We start from the raw sequence: 24627 nt of genomic DNA, 5'->3' as shown, positions 1-24627 counted from the left end.
TCATTTATTACTTTTAAGTACTTCTAAGTCTCGTTTTAGAACGACCTATGGCGATTATCTATAACACATCATTAATTACAACAAATAAAAATATCCATATTAACAAAATCAATCAAACCGCGGTTGGTTGTCTAAAACAAACAAACTAGTCAGATCCACTGGAAAAACACACAGACAAATGTCCAGACGCGAACGAAACTACATGAGTTTATTTAAAATGTCAAAGCTAACTTCAGCTTTAGTTACTTTAATTTGGTATGGATTACAGACATGGCTACTGTATAACCCGCCCACGAATCACTTATTTTTCAAATTAGTGCCTGCTAATTTATTAAAGTATAAATCAGCATCAGTAATGCATTAATTTGAGACATATATTGTACCAAGCATTAAGAGATGTAACAAATTACCAATAGAAAAGTGATATTATTCATTTTATGATGTTTTGGAATTTACTTAAGGAGGTGTATTTATACTCTATGTTCCCATACTAGAAGTTATTTTGCCATATATCAACTACTTTTTGAACGTCCCATAAAAAGTAACGATCTACAAGACCTATAAACGTTCTAGTTATAAGAAAACTATCTGTTAATATATTAATCTTCCCGAGGATAGCAGATACGCTTCGAGGAAAAAATAAACATATATTGCGGTAAAAAGACGATAAAGTTTCCACCGACGGCTCAAACAAAAACGGAGCAGTCTAACTAATTAGTTCTTATCAATTTTCCTCCCTTCTGCAGACCCCCAAGGCGTTTTTCGATGCCGACCAAAACTGCCTTAGCGGACAAAAAGTGACCAAAACACATTAATTTAGTCCAACGCTCTGTTTTGAATTATTATAGGTTTCCTCAGCTCGTTTGTAGGATTAGTCCAGTTATTTGCGAGGAAATATACAATCGAGATTTATCTGAACGGAGCGTTTTATCAAAATTGGTCATTTGCAAAAAATACACATTTGTTATAAGTCAAACGAAACGCCTATCGAGAAAGAAATATGACGCAAATTGACGAGAAAAATGCTGCCATGCCGGGAACTTTATCAATTTGTTTTTTTTTGCATCACTCCAAACAATAAACAATTAAGTCATGATGGGTGCTTGAAAATTGCGTTACATTAAACAAAACTGGGTGCGCAGATACGTATTAATATTATAACAAAATTCGTTTGGCCACAATACTAATATATTGTATTGTTACTTTTAAACCCAGGTCGTAAAATAAAGATAATATTTAATAAAATAACATAAAGCGATAGCATAAAGTATATATAGAGGTATTTCTTAAATAGTTGAAACCGAGGAAATGTTTTGCGTGGTCCGTTCACGGCTCTGAGACCACTTTCTTGATTGGTTCATTTCAATGGGCCTACAAAGATATTTGATTGGCTCATTTCTATATCGCGATTATTTGTTTCAGTTTGTCGACGACGCCATTTTTGCGTGTGTAACATAAAATTCAATTAGCATTATTGTGTCTTAAATATAATCACTATTATTTGATTATAATGAATATTCATCTTCAAAACTATTGTGTATCCAGTATATGTGTGCAAATAAAAAGCCAGACGTAGTTTTCCTTGGAAGAAACAACACAAGTTAGCTAGGTTAAGGATGTGTGGTACGTATACAATCTTATATATAAAAATGAATCGCAAAATATGTTCCTAAGCGCATAACTCAACAACGCCTGGACCAATTTGGCCAAATCTTTTTTTAAAATGTTCGTTGAAGTTCAGGGATGGTTTTTACGGCGAGAAAAATTAGAATTATTGCTGGAAAAACCCTAAAAATAGCCCTTTTTGTTTGAATTTGTTTCGTGTATCAGTTGACAATTCATCTGTCATCTGTCAAAAGTCATCTGTAACAGACAACTTTTTTTTTTAAATTTGATATGACTTGAACTCAAATCCTTTTAATCCGTACGAATTGTTTTATTTATTTAAAATTTTTTATTTGTTTAAAATTTAATTCAAATTTTAAATAAATAAAACAATTCGTACGGCTTAAAAGGATTTGAGTTCAAGTCATATCAAATTTAAAAAAAAAAGTTGTCCGTTACAGATGACTTTTGACAGATGACAGATGAATTGTCAAGTGATACACGAAACAAATTCGTATATCGTGTTTTGTGCAGAGTGTTTAGTTAGTTAGTGTTTGTTTAGTTCGTGATTAGTGAAAAAATAATTTATATTTGATATGCCTCCTATAAGACGAAGCAATTTAGGTAGAAGAACCAGAAATGCTATAAACCAAGCTAATTACCGATCTAATCGTACTGCACAAGAACGTGACGACGGAAATGAACGTGAAAGAATTCGGATATCACAAACGCGTGAAGCGCGAGCGCGACATTCAGCTAATAATCGCGCAAGTTTGAATCCAGCTGCTTTCAGTTACGATGTGTCAATTGACTACAGTAACTACCAATGTGTTGTTATTGGTTCTATGAACTTGGTTTGCTCACACTGTAAGGCATTAAAATACAAAAACGAAGCCAATGGATTGTGTTGCGCAAATGGTAAAGTGAAATTGATACAATTGGATCCACCACCAGAACCATTGTACTCATTGGTTTCAGGAATAGGAACAGATTCTATACACTTTTTGACACATATTCAACAATATAACAATTGCTTTCAAATGACTTCATTTGGGGCAACAAATGCAGTTCGGGAAAATTTTATGCCAACTTTCAAGGTATGTATTATAGCAGTTACTCATAATTATTTTAGCGAACAAAATTTTCTGTCACCAAAGTTAAGATGTGTTACTAATCTTCAATTTCTTAATCATTACGAAATATATCACTTAGTCATCATATTATATGGTGATTCAGTTTCAGTGACACTTTTATTATATTTTATATTTGATAGATATTGGTTAAAACTAAATATATACTTTTTAAGATCAAATATTATTTAAGTTTGATCATTGACAATCCATTAATTTATACCACACCATAATATTTTTTTTATTTACAGATACAAGGGCAAATATATCACAGAGCAGGTTCACTGTTACCAGTGTCAGATAGCGACAACAAATTCCTGCAAATTTATTTTATGGGCAATTCACCACAAGAAATTGATCTGCGTTGTGCACATAACAATTTAGTAAAAAGGTCTATTGTAGAACAATTACAAACTTTATTTCATCAACACAATCAATTGATTATATTGTTTAAAACTGCCCTGGATCTGATGCCATCCGATAATCACAAAATTGTAATCAGAGCTGATAAAACACCTGCAGGTCAACATACAAGACGTTTTAATGCACCAACTATTGATGAAGTTGCTATCGTTGTAGTTGGAGAAAACTTGGAATCCCGTGATATTGTTTTACATCGTCGGAATGATCAATTACAACCTATAAAGGAAACACACCGCTCATATGATGCACTGCAATATCCCATTATATTTTGGCAAGGTGAAGATGGCTACGATTTATCAATAAAAATGATAAATCCCATTGCAGGTAACTAAAATATTAGTTTAGCTATGGCGATAATATCTCAGTCACTATATTATGTATTTTAATTTTATATTTGAATGTTATTAAAACAAAATCTGTTTACAGGTTCTGAAACCAACAAAAAAGTCAGTTCAATGAACTATTATTCATACCGCCTAATGATTCGGGAAAATGCAGATAATCACATATTGAAATGTCGGCGATTATATCACAAATATGTTGATGACATGTATGTTAAAATTGAAACGGAGAGATTAACATTCATCAGGTTGAATCAAACCAAACTCCGATCTGAAGAGTATATTCACCTTCGAGATGCGATTAATACTGATGGAAATGCACAGAATGTCGGTCGGATGACTATTCTTCCAGCAACATACATCGGAAGCCCTCGGCATATGCACGAATATGCTCAAGATGCCATGTCGTATGTTCGTCATTATGGTACAGCAGATTTGTTCATCACATTTACATGCAATCCGCAATGGATAGAAATTAAGCAGGAGTTATTACCTGGGAAATCATCCATTGATCGTCATGATATTACAGCCAGAGTCTTTAGACAAAAGTTGAAATCTTTAATGAATTTCATCGTAAAACATAATGTGTTTGGTGAGACACGCTGCTGGATGTATTCTGTGGAGTGGCAGAAACGAGGATTGCCACATGCACACATTTTGATTTGGTTGGTTGAAAAGATAAGGCCAAATGAAGTTGATGCAGTGATATCAGCTGAAATCCCTAATGTACAAGTAGATCCTGGATTGCATGAGGTAGTTATCAAAAACATGATACATGGTCCCTGTGGAACTCTTAATCAAAATTCACCGTGTATGATGGATGGTAAATGTTCAAAACGATATCCACGGACATTAATATCGGAAACAATTACTGGTAATGACGGTTATCCATTGTATCGTCGCAGATCGACAGCAGACAATGGAAAATCAACAATTGTCAAATTAAATTAACAAGATATTGAAATAGATAATCGTTGGATTGTTCCATATTCACCCATTTTATCAAAGACATTGAAAGCACACATCAACGTTGAATCTTGCCATTCAGTGAAATCGATTAAATAGATTTGCAAATATGTAACCAAAGGGAGTGATATGGCTGTGATTGGAATTGGTGCAGGGAATTCTAATGATGAAGTTACCCAATACCAAATGGGCCGCTATGTCAGTAGTAATGAAGCAGTTTGGCGAATATTTTCTTTTCCTATTCATGAGAGACACCCTTCTGTTGTTCCCTTAGCTGTGCATTTAGAAAATGGACAAAGAGTGTATTTTACAGCACAGAACGCTGTACAAAGAGCTGCTCAGCCACCATCTACTACATTAACCAGTTTTTTTGAGACATGCCAAAACGATGATTTCGCACAAACATTGCTATATTCTGAAATGCCAAAATATTATACCTGGAATCAATCCTCAAGGAGATTTATACGACGGAAACAAGGAAAACCAGTTCCAGGATATACAGATGTATATTCCACCGATGCGATTGGCCGCATTTATTCAGTACATCCAAGCAATGATGAATGTTTTTATTTACGACTGCTATTAGTCAATGTACGTGGCCCAACATCATTCCAACAGTTACGAACTGTTGATGGTGAATTGTGTGGATCCTACAGAGAAGCCTGTCAACGTTTGCAATTGCTTGAAAATGACGCTCATTGGGATCAAACTCTCAATGATGCTGTAATATCATCACACACTCATCAAATACGAACATTGTTTTCTATAATCATATCTACATGCTTCCCATCAAACCCAATTGATTTGTGGATGAAGTACAAAGATTATATGTGTGATGATATTTTGTATCAAATACGGAATAGAATGGGAAATCCAAATATACAAATCAGTGAAGAAATTTACAATGAAGCATTGATTTCAATTGAGGACATGTGCTTGATAATGTCAAACAAACTATTAATTCAATTAGGCCTGACCGCGCCCAATCGTCCAATGCATGACGCTTTTAACCAAGAGTTGCATCGAGAAAGACTGTATGATCTCAACGCTTTGAAAGAATTAATTCAAACAAATCTTCCACTGTTAAATGAACAACAGAAGTATGTATTTGAAACTCTTATGAAAGTAACAAATGATGAAACTGGAGGGATTTACTTCTTAGATGCACCTGGTGGTACAGGAAAAACTTTTTTTATTTCATTAATATTAGCAACAATTCGCTCACAAAATAAAATTGCACTTGCACTCGCTTCGTCGGGAATCGCAGCAACTTTGCTTGAAGGTGGTCGAACAGCCCATTCAGCACTAAAATTGCCATTAAATATGCAAAGCAATGAAACTCCAACCTGCAACGTTTCGAAGAACTCTGCAATGGCAAAGGTTTTGCAGCAATGTAAATTGATTGTTTGGGATGAATGCACGATGGCACATAAAAAAACTTTGGAGGCTTTAGACAGAACCTTAAAAGATCTATGTAGCAATAATAACCGATTTGGTGGTGCAATGATTTTATTAGCAGGAGATTTTCGTCAAACATTGCCAGTGATTCCACGATCAACGCCAGCTGATGAGCTCAATGCATGTCTAAAGTCCTCCAATTTGTGGAAACATGTCAAAGTACTTCATTTAAGCAAGAATATGCGTGTCGAGTTGCAAAATGACCAATCTGGAAACATATTCTCTAAACAACTCATTGACATTGGTAATGGCAAATTTCCTATAGACATGTTGACGGCTTGCTTTTGCTATGACTATAAACAAGTCCCAGGGGCAATCATTAAGTGTTTGTGGTATTAATCTAGAAAACCCATGTTTCTCACATGGTCAATTGTATGTTGCCTGTTCCCGTGTTGGAAAACCATCAGATTTGTTTATCTATGCGCCAGGTAATCAAACAAAAAACATCGTATACCACAAAGCAATATAATGATAATAATAATAATAATTATGATTCACATGATTAACAATAAAGTGATTACTTACGTTTCAATCCTTATATATGTTTTATTTAATTATTTTTTATTCACCATGCCCTATCACCAGGGTGATGGTTCTGTTCAGGAGAATTTTTTAAAATACGTAGGCACAAAAACTGCCACATTACAAATCTTTTTGACAGGACGAAGTCTGTCGGGTCAGCTAGTCTTATATATAAAAATGAATCGCAAAATATGTTCCTAAGCGCATAACTCAACAACGCCTGGACCAATTTGGCCAAATCTTTTTTTAAAATGTTCGTTGAAGTTCAGGGATGGTTTTTACGGCGAGAAAAATTAGAATTATTGCTGGAAAAACCCTAAAAATAGCCCTTTTTGTTTGAATTTGTTTCGTGTATCAGTTGACAATTCATCTGTCATCTGTCAAAAGTCATCTGTAACAGACAACTTTTTTTTTTTAAATTTGATATGAATTGAACTCAAATCCTTTTAATCCGTACGAATTGTTTTATTTATTTAAAATTTTTTATTTGTTTAAAATTTAATTCAAATTTTAAATTAATAAAACAATTCGTACGGCTTAAAAGGATTTGAGTTCAAGTCATATCAAATTTAAAAAAAAAAGTTGTCTGTTACAGATGACTTTTGACAGATGACAGATGAATTGTCAAGTGATACACGAAACAAATTCGTATATCGTGTTTTGTGCAGAGTGTTTAGTTAGTTAGTGTTTGTTTAGTTCGTGATTAGTGAAAAAATAATTTATATTTGATATGCCTCCTATAAGACGAAGCAATTTAGGTAGAAGAACCAGAAATGCTATAAACCAAACTAATTACCGATCTAATCGTACTGCACAAGAACGTGACGACGGAAATGAACGTGAAAGAATTCGGATATCACAAACGCGTGAAGCGCGAGCGCGACATTCAACTAATAATCGCGCAAGTTTGAATCCAGCTGCTTTCAGTTACGATGTGTCAATTGACTACAGTAACTACCAATGTGTTGTTATTGGTTCTATGAACTTGGTTTGCTCACACTGTAAGGCATTAAAATACAAAAACGAAGCCAATGGATTGTGTTGCGCAAATGGTAAAGTGAAATTGATACAATTGGATCCACCACCAGAACCATTGTACTCATTGGTTTCAGGAATAGGAACAGATTCTATACACTTTTTGACACATATTCAACAATATAACAATTGCTTTCAAATGACTTCATTTGGGGCAACAAATGCAGTTCGGGAAAATTTTATGCCAACTTTCAAGGTATGTATTATAGCAGTTACTCATAATTATTTTAGCGAACAAAATTTTCTGTCACCAAAGTTAAGATGTGTTACTAATCTTCAATTTCTTAATCATTACGAAATATATCACTTAGTCATCATATTATATGGTGATTCAGTTTCAGTGACACTTTTATTATATTTTATATTTGATAGATATTAGTTAAAACTAAATATATACTTTTTAAGATCAAATATTATTTAAGTTTGATCATTGACAATCCATTAATTTATACCACACCATAATATTTTTTTTATTTACAGATACAAGGGCAAATATATCACAGAGCAGGTTCACTGTTACCAGTGTCAGATAGCGACAACAAATTCCTGCAAATTTATTTTATGGGCAATTCACCACAAGAAATTGATCTGCGTTGTGCACATAACAATTTAGTAAAAAGGTCTATTGTAGAACAATTACAAACTTTATTTCATCAACATAATCAATTGATTATATTGTTTAAAACTGCCCTGGATCTGATGCCATCCGATAATCACAAAATTGTAATCAGAGCTGATAAAACACTTGCAGGTCAACATACAAGACGTTTTAATGCACCAACTATTGATGAAGTTGCTATCGTTGTAGTTGGAGAAAACTTGGAATCCCGTGATATTGTTTTACATCGTCGGAATTTTCAATTACAACCTATAAAGGAAACACACCGCTCATATGATGCACTGCAATATCCCATTATATTTTGGCAAGGTGAAGATGGCTACGATTTATCAATAAAAATGATAAATCCCATTACAGGTAACTAAAATATTAGTTTAGCTATGGCGATAATATCTCAGTCACTATATTATGTATTTTAATTTTATATTTGAATGTTATTAAAACAAAATCTGTTTACAGGTTCTGAAACCAACAAAAAAGTCAGTTCAATGAACTATTATTCATACCGCCTAATGATTCGGGAAAATGCAGATAATCGCATATTGAAATGTCGGCGATTATATCACAAATATGTTGATGACATGTATGTTAAAATTGAAACGGAGAGATTAACATTCATCAGGTTGAATCAAACCAAACTCCGATCTGAAGAGTATATTCACCTTCGAGATGCGATTAATACTGATGGAAATGCACAGAATGTCGGTCGGATGACTATTCTTCCAGCAACATACATCGGAAGCCCTCGGCATATGCACGAATATGCTCAAGATGCCATGTCGTATGTTCGTCATTATGGTACAGCAGATTTGTTCATCACATTTACATGCAATCCGCAATGGATAGAAATTAAGCAGGAGTTATTACCTGGGAAATCATCCATTGATCGTCATGATATTACAGCCAGAGTCTTTAGACAAAAGTTGAAATCTTTAATGAATTTCATCGTAAAACATAATGTGTTTGGTGAGACACGCTGCTGGATGTATTCTGTGGAGTGGCAGAAACGAGGATTGCCACATGCACACATTTTGATTTGGTTGGTTGAAAAGATAAGGCCAAATGAAGTTGATGCAGTGATATCAGCTGAAATCCCTAATGTACAAGTAGATCCTGGATTGCATGAGGTAGTTATCAAAAACATGATACATGGTCCCTGTGGAACTCTTAATCAAAATTCACCGTGTATGATGGATGGTAAATGTTCAAAACGATATCCACGGACATTAATATCGGAAACAATTACTGGTAATGACGGTTATCCATTGTATCGTCGCAGATCGACAGCAGACAATGGAAAATCAACAATTGTCAAATTAAATTAACAAGATATTGAAATAGATAATCGTTGGATTGTTCCATATTCACCCATTTTATCAAAGACATTCAAAGCACACATCAACGTTGAATCTTGCCATTCAGTGAAATCGATTAAATACATTTGCAAATATGTAACCAAAGGGAGTGATATGGCTGTGATTGGAATTGGTGCAGAGAATTCTAATGATGAAGTTACCCAATACCAAATGGGCCGCTATGTCAGTAGTAATGAAGCAGTTTGGCGAATATTTTCTTTTCCTATTCATGAGAGACACCCTTCTGTTGTTCACTTAGCTGTGCATTTAGAAAATGGACAAAGAGTGTATTTTACAGCACAGAACGCAGTACAAAGAGCTGCTCAGCCACCATCTACTACATTAACCAGTTTTTTTGGGACATGCCAAAACGATGATTTCGCACAAACATTGCTATATTCTGAAATGCCAAAATATTATACCTGGAATCAATCCTCAAGGAGATTTATACGACGGAAACAAGGAAAACCAGTTCCAGGATATACAGATGTATATTCCACCGATGCGATTGGCCGGATTTATTCAGTACATCCAAGCAATGATGAATGTTTTTATTTACGACTGCTATTAGTCAATGTACGTGGCCCAACATCATTCCAACAGTTACGAACTGTTGATGGTGAATTGTGTGGATCCTACAGAGAAGCCTGTCAACGTTTGCAATTGCTTGAAAATGACGCTCATTGGGATCAAACTCTCAATGATGCTGTAATATCATCACACACTCATCAAATACGAACATTGTTTTCTATAATCATATCTACATGCTTCCCATCAAACCCAATTGATTTGTGGATGAAGTACAAAGATTATATGTGTGATGATATTTTGTATCAAATACGGAATAGAATGGGAAATCCAAATATACAAATCAGTGAAGAAATTTACAATGAAGCATTGATTTCAATTGAGGACATGTGCTTGATAATGTCAAACAAACTATTAATTCAATTAGGCCTGACCGCGCCCAATCGTCCAATGCATGACGCTTTTAACCAAGAGTTGCATCGAGAAAGACTGTATGATCTCAACGCTTTGAAAGAATAAATTCAAACAAATCTTCCACTGTTAAATGAACAACAGAAGTATGTATTTGAAACTCTTATGAAAGTAACAAATGATGAAACTGGAGGGATTTATTTCTTAGATGCACCTGGTGGTACAGGAAAAACTTTTTTTATTTCATTAATATTAGCAACAATTCGCTCACAAAATAAAATTGCACTTGCACTCGCTTCGTCGGGAATCGCAGCAACTTTGCTTGAAGGTGGTCGAACAGCCCATTCAGCACTAAAATTGCCATTAAATATGCAAAGCAATGAAACTCCAACCTGCAACGTTTCGAAGAACTCTGCAATGGCAAAGGTTTTGCAGCAATGTAAATTGATTGTTTGGGATGAATGCACGATGGCACATAAAAAATCTTTGGAGGCTTTAGACAGAACCTTAAAAGATCTACGTAGCAATAATAACCGATTTGGTGGTGCAATGATTTTATTAGCAGGAGATTTTCGTCAAACATTGCCAGTGATTCCACGATCAACGCCAGCTGATGAACTCAATGCATGTCTAAAGTCCTCCAATTTGTGGAAACATGTTAAAGTACTTCATTTAAGCAAGAATATGCGTGTCGAGTTGCAAAATGACCAATCTGGAAACATATTCTCTAAACAACTCATTGACATTGGTAATGGCAAATTTCCTATAGACATGTTGACGGCTTGCTTTTGCTATGACTATAAACAAGTCCCAGGGGCAATCATTAAGTGTTTGTGGTATTAATCTAGAAAACCCATGTTTCTCACATGGTCAATTGTATGTTGCCTGTTCCCGTGTTGGAAAACCATCAGATTTGTTTATCTATGCGCCAGGTAATCAAACAAAAAACATCGTATACCACAAAGCAATATAATGATAATAATAATAATAATTATGATTCACATGATTAACAATAAAGCGATTACTTACTTTTCAATCCTTATATATGTTTTATTTAATTATTTTTTATTCACAACGCCCTATCACCAGGGTGATGGTTCTGTTCAGGAGAATTTTTTAAAATACGTAGGCACAAAAACTGCCACATTACAAATCTTTTTGACAGGACGAAGTCTGTCGGGTCAGCTAGTTAAATTATAAAGAATTTGTGTTCATATGTATTATTATTTACAGGAATACAACAGAAGAAATGAAAATATTACACACAGTTTAGACACAAAATATGTTCATATAGATAACTTTTTCAACAAGGATATTAATAAAATACATTTACACAGACACAAATTTTCAGCTGTGCTATTACGCTTTCAGTATGAGGGAACAGAAAAAGAAAACTAAAGAAATATGAAATAGGGAAAAAGACCAACAATTTTGATTATTTTTGCCTCGAGATATGTTATATTTTCAATTAGATTGCAGCCATTTTTATATTCACATTTAATTATTATTTATTTATGTATTTATATTTTATTATTTTTTATTTATATACATAATATATATTCATTATATACTTATATATTTGTAAATGGAGTTTTATATTAATAAGTGGTTTTGAAAAATTACATTTTGTTTTTATTTGAAATTTAAGTGGTGAATAGAATGTGACGTTAGTTGTTAGTTACGGGGTGCGTATGAAATCGTCGGCCATTGAAATGCTCTCCTAACAAAATATTTTCATTACAGGTGCATGTAATGGGATTTAAAAAAAACCAATGAAATTCAACAAAATGTTCTCAGTGCTTTCCTGCTGAAACCAGGCAAAACAATTCTGAAATTATTTGTATTAAGTTAACACTATATATTACTCTGTGGTATTGACAAGTACTGATATTGGATGGTATTGTTAACTTAAATAACAGACGATGACAATGGTAATCAATAGCAGTAATTGAATAACCAGGATGATTCACAATAATCTTACTCCCTAGTAGTCAATTATGTTGACGGACAATCATACCACACACAATAACGGTAACTGATAGCAATGAAAAACTATGATAGAATGAAGTATGATATATCGGTACGAAGGGAAGGTAACGCACGGCGTACCAGCTCATGTCCTAACACTAACAATAACGAACCGACAATGAAGCTAAGGGTGCCCACGCGCGAGATCTTGCCACTAAGGTTAGTAGGCCTCGCTAAGATAAAGCTAAAAACTCAAATAAATAAACAATCAATAGTCTTGCTATTATGCACACACTTCTCCAGCTGCTGCTGTGATGACCTTGTAATGCGTTCAAAGGGAAAAATCAAAGACCACACGCTAGATACGCTGTCAGCAGAAACCACTTTCGGTGGCGTTTATGTATTATTCAAATTATACATATATAAAAGCTACGCATCAGTAAGTCTGGCCACTTTAGCGTTAGTTTATGGTTTATAAAATAGTTCCAAATTATATTTACATTTGCAGTCATAGAACTATTATCATTGGTTTACCATAATTTAGGAATTATGGGGAATATATGACGATATTAAAAAATAATAAAATAGATTTAATAGATTATTGGACCGTTTGAAGAACGAAATCGCTGAAAATAAATGGGAATTAAAAAGAGAAAACTGGAGTAATCTGTGAACTTACCATTTAATGAAACTCAAATGGGGCGTCACAAAACACAGTAAAATAAACTGAATAAGGTATTGACTCTGAACGTCGCCATTCATGGTAATTATTTCTATTACTAAGTATTCGCAAAGGCGACAAATTCTAAGAAGAGCCTATACCGCTTAGTTTTTTAACACCATTGTTCAAACCTCTATAAAAAAATTATAAACGATCCAAAATTAAAAGGTCTACAATATAGAATTACCAGATGAAATATTAGGTACCATAGATATTCGGAACAATTTATGATTTCCTTAAATGGTACATATATTTGTGCTTTAGGAAAAAATATTGATTGATACGGTATGGCCATGTTGCCAGAAAGTTGAAAAAGTTGTTGAAGAGAATTGAAAATATTTTGATTGATATGTATTGTGCCGATATATCTCAATAAATGCATTTTTAAGAAAAAAAAATATAGGTAACATCTCATCTTTTTGTTTCGGTATCTAACCATCATCCCGCATCATTATCAAACTTCAAAGTCATCAAAGCGACATTTGAGTGTGATTTTTTTCTACTATTATTAGCAAATATCAGACTAATTCATCGCACAGCTTTTCTAAATGTTTCTACTATATTTTTCTTGGTACGTATCTTGTATTTTATACTGATTTCTAGTATTAAATTATATTTTAAGTGAATCAGTAAATTCAGAACCTTTGATTTAGAAATATTTGCCATTGTTATTAGATTTGAATACTTATAGGCCTTTTTATAAAGAATTTAATCACACGCATGATTTTCAAGATTGTTAACGATAAAAAATTTCAATGGGATTGTACGCAAATTTATTAAAAAATATATTAGATTAATGTTTACTCCCTTTTATCACCATTTGACCGATTAACTCCCTTGACCAATAAACTATCATATTAAACTAACTTACTGGCATAGTATATATTAGAAAAAATACAATCACATTTTTAAAATTATTTTCCCGTAAATATTTTCAATTTTCAAATAATATTGAGCTCAAACAGTCATAAAAAAAGCTCGATGATATCAGCCAAGCCAAAGTAAATAATGAAACATTACATCAAAAAGGAAAAAATATGTCATATTTATGTTTGTTATTGAAAAACTGGCACTGTAGCTAGTGCAATATTTGTCTTTGATATATGTATAAATATTTGACATGAATATATGGTTCATTTAAAAGTAATATAGAATTTTTTGTGGACATTACGTTACGATATAAATGCTCGTTAGGATTTTGTTTCGGTAATAACCATATGTTATAAAAATTAATTATTTAATTTTAAATTAAAAAAATACATATTATTTAGAGATGTGTTTTTAATGAGTCTATTTGTTATCGAGAACATAACTCCCTGTTTGTATTTATTATATAATTATTACTACAAAGAGATTTTTAGGCGATTATTATGTATTTAATGTTTATTAAAAATTAATTATAAATACGTATTTATCTAAAAAGATATGATATTAAAATATTAATAAAATAATAAACAAATGTATTTTAAATAAAATTATTTATATTATCCCTACAAGAAGTTTATTTTAAATATAAAATAATATCTAGCTTAGTAATAAATTTACTTTACAAATGGTAATTGTTAATAAAAATAATTATATCGTAAAAATGTTTTATTATATGTACCATAATTACTAATAGTGAAATAATTGGAAGAGTCTTCTTCATTAAAGTGTAACGAAATACATTCAAAGATACACATTAAAATATTTTAGTGTTCTTTATAGATATTAGTACCCTTGATAGCACAAAACTTATGCAAATGTACTATGAAACTTATGGCATAATATGGAAAAGTTTTTGCACAACTGATGAGGGAAAATTATTATGTTATTCCTTACGTATAATATTATTTAGGTAGTAGTTATCATATTACTGAAGAATATCGATATGTTACTCCTTCATTTATTCCAATGTATGAGGGCCATCCGAAAAATACATAGCTATACCGTCCGATGGCGCCACCATCGTAAGAGAAATTCAATATAGTCGCACCTCGGTTTTTAATGAACCACGCCGAGGTTCCCAAAAATCTGCTACCACGCAGAATAACATGACAAGACAATGGCAAGCTAGAACAACAGATATTTCAAAACACCGCGTGAATCATATTCTGTATGAAATTTTGGGCATGAGAAAGCTGTTGGCGATTTGTGCTGCGTTTGCTCACTTCGGACAACAAACACAAACGGGAGACCGCTTCAGAGCAGTATTTGACTCCGTTTAAGCGCAATCCGAAAAAAGTTTTGCATCGTTCCGTAACCGTCGGCAAAAGATGGATGGATGGTATATACCAGAGACCAAGGAAGAGACGAAACATTGGATTTCACCCGGCGAACGTGCTCCGAAGATGGACGGTCCTGACGGCCAAAAAGGTGATGGTCACCGTTTTCTGGGATTCACGAGGTGTGATCTACATCGGCTACTTAGAGAAGGGCAAAACAACCTGGTGCCTTGAGGCTGAATGTATCTTCTGACGATTTTGCATTATGTACAAATATAATACTAAAGACGTATAAATATAGTTCTTACCATAATATTTAAATGACTTGAATTTAAATCTTATTGGTATTCCTTCCATGTTATTACTGTGATTATAATGTTACCGATCATACTTAAAATTACATAAATTTATTTTAAAAAACGCTCATATGGTACATATTATTTTGGCAATACACATAATACCGAAAATCGATTCACGAGCATTTTATTATCTTAATTCATTGTGAAAGATAAAATTGTAAACAAAAATTACGCGCCTCCGAATCAAACCGTGAAAATGACCGTAGAGGAGCGAGACTTTCCAAATCGAGGATACAGTAAACACGATGTAACATCGGCTTAGCAAATGCGCATTTCCATTTATTTGAATTAATGGTCTGATGTAACATGCGCTCTTCCGGCAAGCTCTGAGCAACTTTGTAACTGGTGTTGAACATTTTAGTCTAAATATCGATCTGCAACGGAGAAATTTAGTGCCTTGAAATTAAAAAGCAGTAATCAAACATAAGTTACAATAGTAAATGAAGTGCTAACACATCCTTAAGTACTAGAAACTGATTTAAAGTCTAGCAAAGATAGTAATATGAAAAGTTATCATTAATATTTCAAATTAAATAATAGTTCAATTGAAAAGTCCCCGGCCTGACACATAGATGGTGCTACTAGAATTAAATCCATATGTTTTTTAATTAGCCCTAACTCTCAAAAGATGCTTGTATAAATCGCTGTCAAGCTGTCGAACCATTAGTTTATGAATTATAACATTCTCAATGAAACAAGTTTTGTTATTGTGAAAAAAAAATGAATTAAAAGCAATTTCGCGTCTTGATAAAATATTGCTTTTTGAGGGGAAAAAATACAGTTGGAGCAAAAACTTTACTTGAGTTTTCAAACACTGCCCCAGGAAAATCAACCGTCAAGGATTGTTATGCTAAGTTTAGACGTGGTGAAATGAGCACCGAAGACGCTGAACACAGTGGACTCCCAAAAGAGGTTATTACCGACGAAAATATCTAAAAAAATCCACAAAATGATTTTGAGTGACTGTAAATTGAAATTGAATTAAATAGCAGACACTGTAAAGATATTAACTGAACGTGTACATCGTATCATTCACGAATATTTGGATATGAGAAAGTTCTGTGCAAAGTGGGTGCCACGCGAACTCACTTTTGACCCAAAATAACAACGAGTTGATAATTCGGAGCAGTGTTTGAAGATGATTAAGTGTAGTATACCCGAGTTTTTGCGTCGATATGTAACAATAGATGAAATATGGCTCCGTCATTTCACTCCGAAGTCAAATCGACAGTCATCCGAGTGGACTGCACACGATGAACGCTTTAAAGCGTGGGAAAACGCAACAGTCGGCTGGCAAGGTTATTGCGTCTGTATTTTGGAATGCACATGGAATCATTTTTATTGACTACCTTGAGAAAAGAAGGACCATCAACAGCCACTGTTACATAGCGTTATTGGACCGCTTGAAGAACGAAATTACAGAAAAACGGCCGCATTTGAAGAAAAGGAAAGTGCTGTCTGACCAAGACAATGCACCGTGTCACAAGTCAGTGAATACGATGGCAAAAATCCATGAATTGGGCTTCGAATTGCTTCCTCGTCTACCGTATTCTCCAGATCTGGCCGCCAGCGACTATTTCCTGTTCTCAGATCTCAAAGGAATGCTCGGTGGGAAGAAATTTTCGACGAATGAAAAGGTGATTGCCGATACTGAGACCTATTTTGAAGCAGAGGACAAATCGTACTACAAAAATTGTATCGAAAAGTTGGAGGGTCGCTATAATCAGTGTATCACCATTGATCGGAATTATGTTGAATAATAAAAACTAATTTTGTCAAAAAAAATGTGTATTACTATGTTAGGCCAAGGACTTTTCACTGACCTGTTATTAATTAAAATACACATTTTAATTGAAAGTGTTGCAATTTTGTTTACCAAATGAGTAAAAATTGAGAAGCATTTGGAAACTAAAGTTAGAAAATTGTATAGTAAATCTGAAAAAATAACGTAGTAAAAAACACCATATTTATATAGAGATTATATTGACATATATTTACATCAAGTCCATGCAGCATATATACATAAAGGCACATAAAGGCGTATTGGAACATTTTTAGACAAAGTCCATAAACCATATTTACATAAAGATATAATATTATCAAATATTCCAGGAACAATATTTATATATGTCATTCCTCGATCTCAAAACAAAATCTTCATCTTGCAGACAATTGTAGTTTTCAACTGAAGGAAGTCGCCAGTCAATACATCATTATGTTTACAAAACATAAACTTGATTACCTATGCTCTTTTATAAAAATATATGCTTTTTTCCTTGTTTGTTCAACTCCTCCACTTTCAGAGCAGTAGTCATTATATCATTAGGGTGTCGAAAGATTAAGATTGTATGTTTTGTTTACTTGATTCAGGTCAACTTTTATCACTAAATTTGATCTTTTTAAAGTATCGCCCGTCACTATTCTTGCCTTCTACAAAATCCTATCCAATTTTTTCTGTTATTCTGTTTTAACTAAAACACTTCACCTATAAAAGAAAAATTAAATCGTTCCTAAAATATATCAGGATCAAAGCAAATGTCTAATTTTTATCAGCTATTGCAATTTTTGCAACTATTTTTATTGGACTAGCCCCATCAATGCTTTTTGATTTTGGTTGATGTATTGTACATTTACTAATCTAAAACCAATGGATGATTAATTACAACAAAATGTGTATAAAAGTTTTAATTATATTTAGTATTACATCAATAATATTTATGCCTTTTGCGATATTTTTATTTGAACAAAAAAAAAACCTTTTCTTCTTTGCTTTTTGTTATCATTTTGATGTCTCCAGATAGATCGAGGTGAAATTTTGGCATGTTCTATTTGATGCCCTTGAAATTGCTTTTTTACAAATTGACAGTTAATATTCCCACTATAAACAAAACTTGTGCTGTTTGGGTATTTTAACTTTTAAAAATTGAACCTTACATTCCGTACTCATCTTAATTCTTTCATATTTTAAAACCAACGCGTGTTTTTAATACTAAGAATAACATAACAATTTAAATATTATTGTCCCAGATTAATTGTTGTTTTCACTAATTCAACAGTAAATTTTGGAAAAAAAACAATGCAATATAGCCGATTGTATGCATGCGCTCATCACAAAATTCACTTCTGCACACCGTATTCCAGATAGAACCAAACCACCAAAAATGACCGTTGTAACAACAAACGTTAGACGTAAAATCTGTGCACTCGGCTCCGATCGGAATTGTATGTTGCTTTTTTTACGTGTTTGCCAGTAAGTATTGTATTGATTGAATATTAATCATATTTAAAGAAGGAACAAAAGAATTTTTAAAATTGATTATGTAAATATTTATTGAAGAACGTTGATAAACAATTTTATTTACATAATTGAGGTTAATCTTTTCTTTATATCAGTTATGAACAAATTCAGACGTCAATATAATTTATTGGTACTGGCTACGTAGGTAGAATCAAATATAAGTAAATCAACGCTAAATAAAACTAAAATAGAATGAATTTGAATTGAATACAAGATAGGCCAAATAAAACAATAATTACAATGAGTTTGTTACACCTAACTTAAAAATCATTGAAGAAACCAAATCAATTTGTTTATATGATTTCATACATGCAAAGCCTAAGGAACATTAAACTTGTAAAGAGGTGTATTGTTCTCATCTTTAATGAGAAGCGTTACTAATTCATATTTTATCCTATTGGTCCCATCAGTTCCATCGATACAAATGACCTCTACATTTATGTGATTATATTCTTCATTATGTGGTTGATATATCCTACTATCCTGTTTTCATACTGGAGGTCTCCATAACATTCACCTTAAAGATTTAATTAAATTATTAGTCAATACATCACTATATAAAAAATTAACATATTTAAATATGTTTTTAAATAAAATGTTTTTTGTTCTCCTTGTTCCACTCTTCCACATTGAAAGGAGTAGATCTACTACTAGATTTAAATCTAGTCTAACATTCTGCAAAATCCTACCAAGCGTTACCCCTGCTGTCAATTGCAAGGTATTTCTTCTACATGCCCCAAATATATCTCAATATATATATTCTCAATATAACTTAAGATACATAAGTTATTACTTAAACATATAATGACTAAAATATATTTGTAATAGTTACTAGTGACTGCAGTATTTTCTACTAATCTTGATGGACAAACCCCATTAGACAACTGACTGCCTCTAGCTAGTAGTGGACGTAGTGGTAAATTCACTTGCATGACCTGAGTTGAAATAATAGTTAATAACAACAAAACATACATAAAAATAATAACATTATCACTTTTAGTATTACTTCTAATGCAATTGTATACTATGTATCTAACACCCTTTACAAATTTTATATTGGCCAAGCATAACTTTCATCTCTGCCGTCCTGTTTTCGCGAAAACTCTAATTCTCTTAATTCAATAATAAAAAAATAAAATCAAATGGTACTCACCTTTGAATTTCCATTTTTAAAACCAAATGTTAAGGCGTTTAATAATAAACAAAATTGTTCTATCGTTAAACGAAGCAGTAGACTTGCAGCGATCTACTCCACTCGGATGCTACTTTAGAAATGGTGATAATGATCACACCCGAAGGGTAATTCCAATCTGAGCCGTTCGCACAGTTTATTACGTCTAGCTTGATGGATTTCATTCGGGCGAATGAACATAGGAAATTCAAAATACGCATGAGCAGAACTGAACTCGACGAACAGTTTGAGCCGAACAAGTTTAAAAGTGGTTCAAAGTTGAATTTCGCATGCACTTTTCTTAGTTCCAACGTTTGCTGCATGACTCAGTCCTTGGCGACGAAAGATATCTTCTCTCAGGAGTCGCGAATCGGGCTAACAAATTTGAACGAGAATCAGAAAAACCGACGAGATTATGAATGACGTAGATTTTGTGAAAATAACTCAATTTTTTCGTTGCCATTTAATTGTTGCCACAAAGATGTTATGGATATGTGGGTTTAATATATACTAATAATTAATATTAATATATAGAATTATACAAAAACGTTATAAAAAACACAAAAATTAAAATATCTTAAAAATATGAGTGATGTTTTTTTTTTTATTAAATTGAAGGAGACTACAAAATAATTTAGTAGCCTATATACATATAGATACCCTTCGTAACACAAAACTTGCCAAATAATATGGAAAAGATATCTCACAGCTGGTAAGGGAAAACATGTTCAATACTAATCAAATAAAGTAAGTATCAAATAATAAAAAAATATAAACAACACAATGCAATAATGTTATATTACTACTGATTTTATTTAATTCATAGAATAATAGAAATATTTTAAAATGTATCAAACCCCAAAGAAATACTCACTCATTAACCAGACTCTACTCAACAATTGCTTTTTAGACTCTTTCCCATCCTTTCTAGTCGTAAAGCTATTTATACAAATAGGTATTTGATTTTATTTCTATCTAAGATGTAGAGTAAAGCTAACTAAATATAGTAATTTTAGAACATAATTATTTAGCTATGTAATATTTTAGGCAGCAGTAATTATATCACTGCGGTATGGAGATGTTACCTTTTTTCAATATATGTCTCAAAGTGCTTGTTAGCAAGTTTATTTTTAGTATATTACTTTAAAAGAGGCTAGCATTATATTTTCTTATATAGACGGCGACCCTTCCATCCAAATCATCCAGTAATCGTTAACTTTTATATTTTCATGCTACTTAACCCTTGTATCTGAGATAATTTCAACACGGTTAACTAATGTTTCACCTTCAAATGAAAGAATATAAACCAAATGACTAGAATATAACCATGCACTATGCAGTAAATTAGTACCTGTTTATGTAATTCTTGTCTCTATCTTTGCCGGGCGAATTGCTTGATGACTCCATTTATACATTTTGTGACTTTATTTTGTCTAACTCTTTGTAGACATTACAGAATAGTAAATGTTTGAAATCTCTATTGGAAAAAAGTATAAAATACTACGATAATCTACTCCAAACTACTCCAGCCGTACGAAACTATTATTGAAGAATATTTGATACAAATTATAGAAGTATCTCAGTCACTCGTTATCGTACTCAATATGTATAAAATTTTCATCTATATTAATATAATCTCAATACAAATATCGTATACTATCACTTATATTTTTTTAAATTAGAGCATCTAATTAATTAAGAAAGAAGTAAGAAAAGTAAGAAAATGCAGAAACATTGTTAACGAATTATGTAGAGAGCATGTGATGGGAATGCTGAGATGTACAGTTTTTGTATACAAAAGCCGTCTATTTGACTGAAAATCATATAGCTTCTTAGAGTCTGTTAAAGAGTAACTTGTTCACGTGGTTTACAGACGAATGTTATTGTAATCACCATTGTAGTACCTTGTATATTGTGAAGATGGTGACCATTATAATGTTTGGTGAATATTTGTATTTTATTTACAAAGAAATAAAAGTATTTCTTACATAATAGGAAATACCAGTATGAATATGATAATGTTTTTTAATCCACTGAATACTATAATTTTCTCTATGATATGACGGGTTATTAAGCAATGTTTACCCATAAATAAGGACAGCTAACCCCGCAAAAACGATATTATTTAATTTTACAACACATTAATTGGATTACGAAATAAATATACAAATCAATTACATTTACTGTGACCGAGTATCATGTAATAATTTTATAAATTTCAGCAAATCGAATAAAATAAACCGTGAAAGAATCCAAATAACTTTCAAGTCAATGTTGATAATAGAGCGCCCCGAGGTATATCGTCGAAAGGCGGTAACTCAATTAAATTAACAGAATATGTCGTATTTCATATAGGGACATTTCCTGCGGCAAACGTACAATATCTGTTCCAGTCTGAACGTAAAAATTATATTAAATTTATCGGTGCTTTTTTATGTTGGACGCTTTTATTTTCTCGACAACAACGCGCTCTTTTATCAATATACCGAAGCGTTCTGGCAATAAATCATTAATTTTATGTATTCGTTTCATAAAGAAATTGAGTTCATGAATATTAATCTTCAATACATGTAAGGACGGAAGAAATATCATCAATAATTTTAATTTTAAAATATTATGTTATGTAACATAATGTTATAATCATGCGTATTATTTGTATTATATTATCATTCAAAATTTTGTTGATTTAGAATAAGAAACATTGAAAAAAAATATTAGAATAGTAGCAAATATTCTTTAACAAATTCTTAAATTTTCTGAAACTGTTTTTAATTGTTAATCTGCATCGAACCATTACTTAAACATTATCATCTTTAATCGAATCCAGTTGAATTTTGAAGGCAGTAGTTTTAGTCATTTATGATAAATATGAAGTACTGACGTTCTGTACTGATATGAATTTAAAACACTTTCGTTCTTGTAAATGGAGAGGCCATGTTCATCATGAACAGACTTTTTTCCGTTTTCAAAGACCAGAAATGTTAGTAGAGATTAAATCATTCAGCTGGCGAAAGCTTCAAATAATGAAAAATTTTCTACACCATACATTGCAACCATGGAATTATCAAGAGTCGGTTTACCGATTAACGCCTGATCCATCCGAAATGTTGCATTCATCAAATATAACACATCTTTTATGACACCTTGTAGAAAGGAAGAAAGAAAGAGAGAGAAGATTAATCAGCACTAAGGACTTTATAGAGCCAAGGTAATTTACCTACAATGAAATAAATCAATAAGCAAATACACCTTGTAAAGCGTATATTTTTAAAAACATGTCGTCTGTCATGGACAGAAACTCCTAACCATAAAATTTTCAGTTGAAATAGCGTTATCAAAGCATATTTCTTATGTTCAGTGATGGTATAATCTGAAAAACTTTATTTTTCCGTCTGTTTTAAGTAGCGGTTTACAATTGTAAAATGTGGCTTCTTTCTTTCGGCTTCTAATCATATTTCGAAATCACCCAATACTTATGCTGTAACTTCAGGTAATCTACTGTCATGAGTTTTAATAATATAATGTCTACAATTATTCAATTTCAAACTTGTTTATTGTACCAGAATAATTTTTTTATTTAAGATAAAAATTCATACTCTTGAAACACCATGAAATATGTTATAAGTATAATAATATCGTTTCAGATAGAGCATGTTTGGTTTAATCCCATCTTTGATATTTGATATATTAGGAGTTTGCAGGTATTATGTTCATATTTCAATTAAAACAATCTTTATTAAGAAAACTTGGTACAATATAACATATTAATTAAAATATTTCCATAATATTCTATAATTTTTTCTTCCCATTTTTTCGATCATATAGCGATACCGCGTTATATTATATGAATTGTATCACCTCTTCTATATTTAGAAACTCTATATTAGAGATGCGGTGCTACATCGATCTAAGTAAGTGGTTATCAGAAGACACTATTTCCGGTAAATATGCTAAGTACGAGAGGACTTCTCATTAGAGCTGTAAGGGTGTATTCTTTACAACACCCGCAATGTTGGGACGAGCATAATGAAACAAGAAAGATGACTTTTTGTCTTTTACTCGCTATTTCCGGAAAATAGTTTATTAATCAATTATTAATTTGTCGAAAAGCATTTTGAGAGTCGAAGCTGAAAATTTTCAAGACAGATGGGGCTATATGCACTTTACCAGTCATCTAATCCTTAATAAAATTTTAATCACTATATATATACGATAGTTCATACATCGTCCCTGTTGTACATAAATCAACTACGGACGCGTAATTTTTTATATCAAAATCTTGCAACGTTGCACCGTAAAATTCCGCCCGACAATTTTGAATCGGAAGACAAATCCCTAAACTTTCCATTTCAAACTATGTTAAAACGGAACATGAGTATGTTAAAAATATATTAAAAATTATATAACAGGTCAATTGAAAAGTCTCCGGCCTACCATAGTAAAACATTTTTTTTGACAAAATTAGTTTTTTTTTATTCAACATAACTCCCCTCAAGGGTGTTACACTAATTAT

The 24627-nt window shown here is 32.3% G+C and overlaps 2 protein-coding genes and 1 long non-coding RNA gene across 3 annotated transcripts in view; 2 read left to right on the top strand and 1 right to left on the bottom strand.

The window, feature by feature from the left end:
• Window positions 1–3601: 3601 nt before the first annotated feature.
• On the top strand, window positions 3602–6875 carry LOC143206889 (uncharacterized). The gene is made up of 2 exons (XM_076419732.1): window positions 3602–6351; window positions 6585–6875. The coding sequence occupies exon 1, from the start codon at window positions 4595–4597 to the stop codon at window positions 6260–6262; it is 1668 nt and encodes a 555-aa protein (XP_076275847.1). The 5' UTR covers window positions 3602–4594; the 3' UTR covers window positions 6263–6351; window positions 6585–6875.
• A 1095-nt stretch (window positions 6876–7970) lies between these two features.
• Window positions 7971–24627, top strand: part of LOC143206873 (uncharacterized) — a 330748-nt gene continuing 314091 nt past the window's right edge. Inside the window, exons 1-2 of the mRNA XM_076419701.1 lie at window positions 7971–8456; window positions 8559–11600. Coding sequence (XP_076275816.1) covers window positions 8042–8456; window positions 8559–9424 — 1281 coding nt within the window. The 5' untranslated portion in view covers window positions 7971–8041 and the 3' untranslated portion in view covers window positions 9425–11600. The remainder of the gene's footprint in view (window positions 8457–8558; window positions 11601–24627) is intronic.
• Window positions 19019–20259, bottom strand: LOC143193922 (uncharacterized). Its single transcript, XR_013005140.1, has 3 exons — window positions 20097–20259; window positions 19776–19878; window positions 19019–19460 (listed from the first exon to the last, which is right to left on the bottom strand). It is a non-coding gene; the product is annotated as an uncharacterized LOC143193922 (long non-coding RNA).

This window comes from Rhynchophorus ferrugineus, unplaced genomic scaffold (genome assembly GCF_030347505.1).
Source record: "Rhynchophorus ferrugineus isolate W39M unplaced genomic scaffold, kcgeb_rfMv2 rfM1, whole genome shotgun sequence".
Lineage (NCBI taxonomy): Eukaryota > Metazoa > Arthropoda > Insecta > Coleoptera > Curculionidae > Rhynchophorus > Rhynchophorus ferrugineus.
The sequence above is the reverse complement of the archived record's forward strand: the minus strand, read 5'-3'. Positions and strand labels throughout refer to the sequence as shown.

What these genes read in the sequence shown, in the direction of transcription:
- LOC143206889 (XM_076419732.1), top strand. Translation starts at nt 4,595, where the DNA reads ATGGCTGTGATTGGAATTGGTGCAGGGAATTCTAATGATGAAGTTACC.